At 37.4% G+C, this 2,277-nt stretch overlaps 1 protein-coding gene across 1 annotated transcript; it reads left to right on the top strand.

The window, feature by feature from the left end:
* The first annotated feature begins 1,143 nt into the window (after positions 1 to 1,143).
* Positions 1,144 to 1,845, top strand: LOC123904395. Its single transcript, XM_045954067.1, has one exon. The coding sequence runs from the start codon at positions 1,144 to 1,146 to the stop codon at positions 1,843 to 1,845; it is 702 nt and encodes a 233-aa protein (XP_045810023.1).
* Positions 1,846 to 2,277: the final 432 nt, after the last annotated feature.

The raw sequence follows: 2,277 nt of genomic DNA, 5'->3' as shown, positions 1-2,277 counted from the left end.
TTTGTCTTGTTCAATTACATCCTCAGTGTCTTATACCGTAGGGAACACTCTGGGTAATCCTAGCGAACCAAGGAGCCCACTTCGCCCTTTTGTTTTACCCAAAGATTCTGTATATGGTATGCCAACGACTTTGATGGCAGGCCTACACAATTTCACAACCAATGCAGAAGGGGTTACCATGTTTTCACCTTCAGGATCTGTAGTGGGAAATAGGGGTAGAGAAATTTCTCAACAAAATTTAACGAATGTAACCATCATGTCATTAAGACAACAAATGGATGAAAATAACCATGAAATGGTTAACACGCTAACGTCACAATTGGCAACTGTGTTAAAACCTTTGATTAACAACACAAATAACAATTACCAATTGTTAGCACATCAAATGAGTTGAATTGCAGATTTCTTTGGCACTCCTACAATGCCTAACCAAAATATTCAAGCAATCCAAAACCAAGTACCTATTTAGAACCAAGGTGTGCCCGAAAATGTTGGGGCTCCTGCGAACCAAGTACCACAAGTGGACCGAGAGACACCACAAGCTCAAGTGGTAAATCAAGTCCCGAATCAGGGAATAGTATTGGTTAATAGGAACCAAATGATAATGAAATTGTTAGGAATGTGCAACAAAACAATTTTGCACAACAAAATAACTTGGCCAATTTAGTCGAAACAATATTGGCCCAAAATGGTTTCAATGTGGGTTTGCAAAGGCCTAATTTTGTATCACCATTATCTGAATACGTACTTCAAACTGAACTACCAAGGGGTTGGAAAATCCTCAAATTTACAAAGTTTGTTGGGGATACAAGTGAATCAACTGTAGAACATGTTGCTAGGTATTTAATAGAAGTAAGAAATTTGGCAGACAATGAGAATTTAAGGATGAAATATTTTCCAAATTCTCTAACCAAAAATGCTTTTACTTGGTTCACAACACTTCCCCCACATTTGATTCACAATTGGACTCAATTAGAGAGGGTTTTCCATGAACAATTTTACATGGGCCAATCTAAAATTAGCTTGAAGGAATTGACCAGTGTTAGAAGGAAAACGCCAGAGTCCGTGGATGATTATTTGAATCGATTTAGATTGCTTAAGGCTAGATGCTTTACTCAAGTGCCTAAACATGAGTTAGTCGAAATGGCTGCTGGTGGCCTTGACTATTCGATTCAAAAGAAATTAGATACACAACATCTAAGAGATATGACACAATTAGCAGATAGGGTTAGACAGGTCGAACGTCTTAAGGCTAAAAAAGCCAGATCATCTAAGTTTCATAAGAAAGAGAAAATAGCTTATGTCGAAACAATAGATGATGATGATGAATATTGTGTAAATTATGAAGACGTTGATGATAATGAGGTTAATGTGGCTGAATTGAAACCAGGACCTCCCTACACTTGTAAATTGTTAAAACCATCAAATGGGAAAAATCCTGTCGAACCAAAAAATGATAAATTTGTTGCTAAGACTTATACATTTGATATAACAAAATGTGATGAAATTTGTGATTTGATAGTTACTGATGGCCAAATTGTTGTCCCAAAAGGGTTAAAAACTCCTCCTTTGGAACAACGAAAGAAAAGAGGCTTTTGCAAATTTCATAATTTTCTTGGTCATAAAACCTCACAATGTGTTCTTTTCAGGGACTTGGTCCAGAAAGCTCTGAATGATGGAAGACTTAAATTTGGAGATAAGTCCAAACAACCAAAGAAACTATACGAAGATCCATTGCAAGTATCTGATGCTTCGTACGTGGAGCTAGTTGAATGTCTAATGATTGATGCTATGGACTTGTCTAGAGGTGCACAATTGATTTCGATTCCAAAGGATGAATACTAAAGTGGTATACCCTCAAGCTGAAGAGGAATTAATTGACTTTTTGCAAAGATGCAAGCTTAGTAAAACTAAAGTCATGCTCTGCCCTCGTTGTATTGAAGTGTTCGACAAAAAGGCTACTGATGGCCTTAAGAAGTATATACCTTTTGCAAAAAATAAAGGAAATTAGCCAAATTCGAGGCTAATGGCAAGGCAGAATATGGCACATGCCAAACCTATCCATCAAAGGTTAGGATATCCAACCACTTTTGTTCCACCTAACAAAACACCGGTGAACAAGTGGTTTCATGGCCATTCAACAACCCCTATCAGGAATTCTGTTGAAAGAGGTAGTTCGAGTAACAGCAAATCAAACCAGTCAGTGGATTTGAAGAAGTACGCTTATAAGAATAACTAAATGGGAAAAAACCCCATGATGCGTACTCAGTGGCACAG

The sequence above is a fragment of the Trifolium pratense genome, linkage group LG2 (genome assembly GCF_020283565.1).
Source record: "Trifolium pratense cultivar HEN17-A07 linkage group LG2, ARS_RC_1.1, whole genome shotgun sequence".
Taxonomy (NCBI): Eukaryota; Viridiplantae; Streptophyta; class Magnoliopsida; order Fabales; family Fabaceae; genus Trifolium; species Trifolium pratense.
The sequence above is the reverse complement of the archived record's forward strand: the minus strand, read 5'-3'. Positions and strand labels throughout refer to the sequence as shown.

Bases quoted from the DNA above. Each gene is read 5' to 3' on its own strand.
- LOC123904395 (XM_045954067.1), top strand. From the start codon at position 1,144: ATGGCTGCTGGTGGCCTTGACTATTCGATTCAAAAGAAATTAGATACA.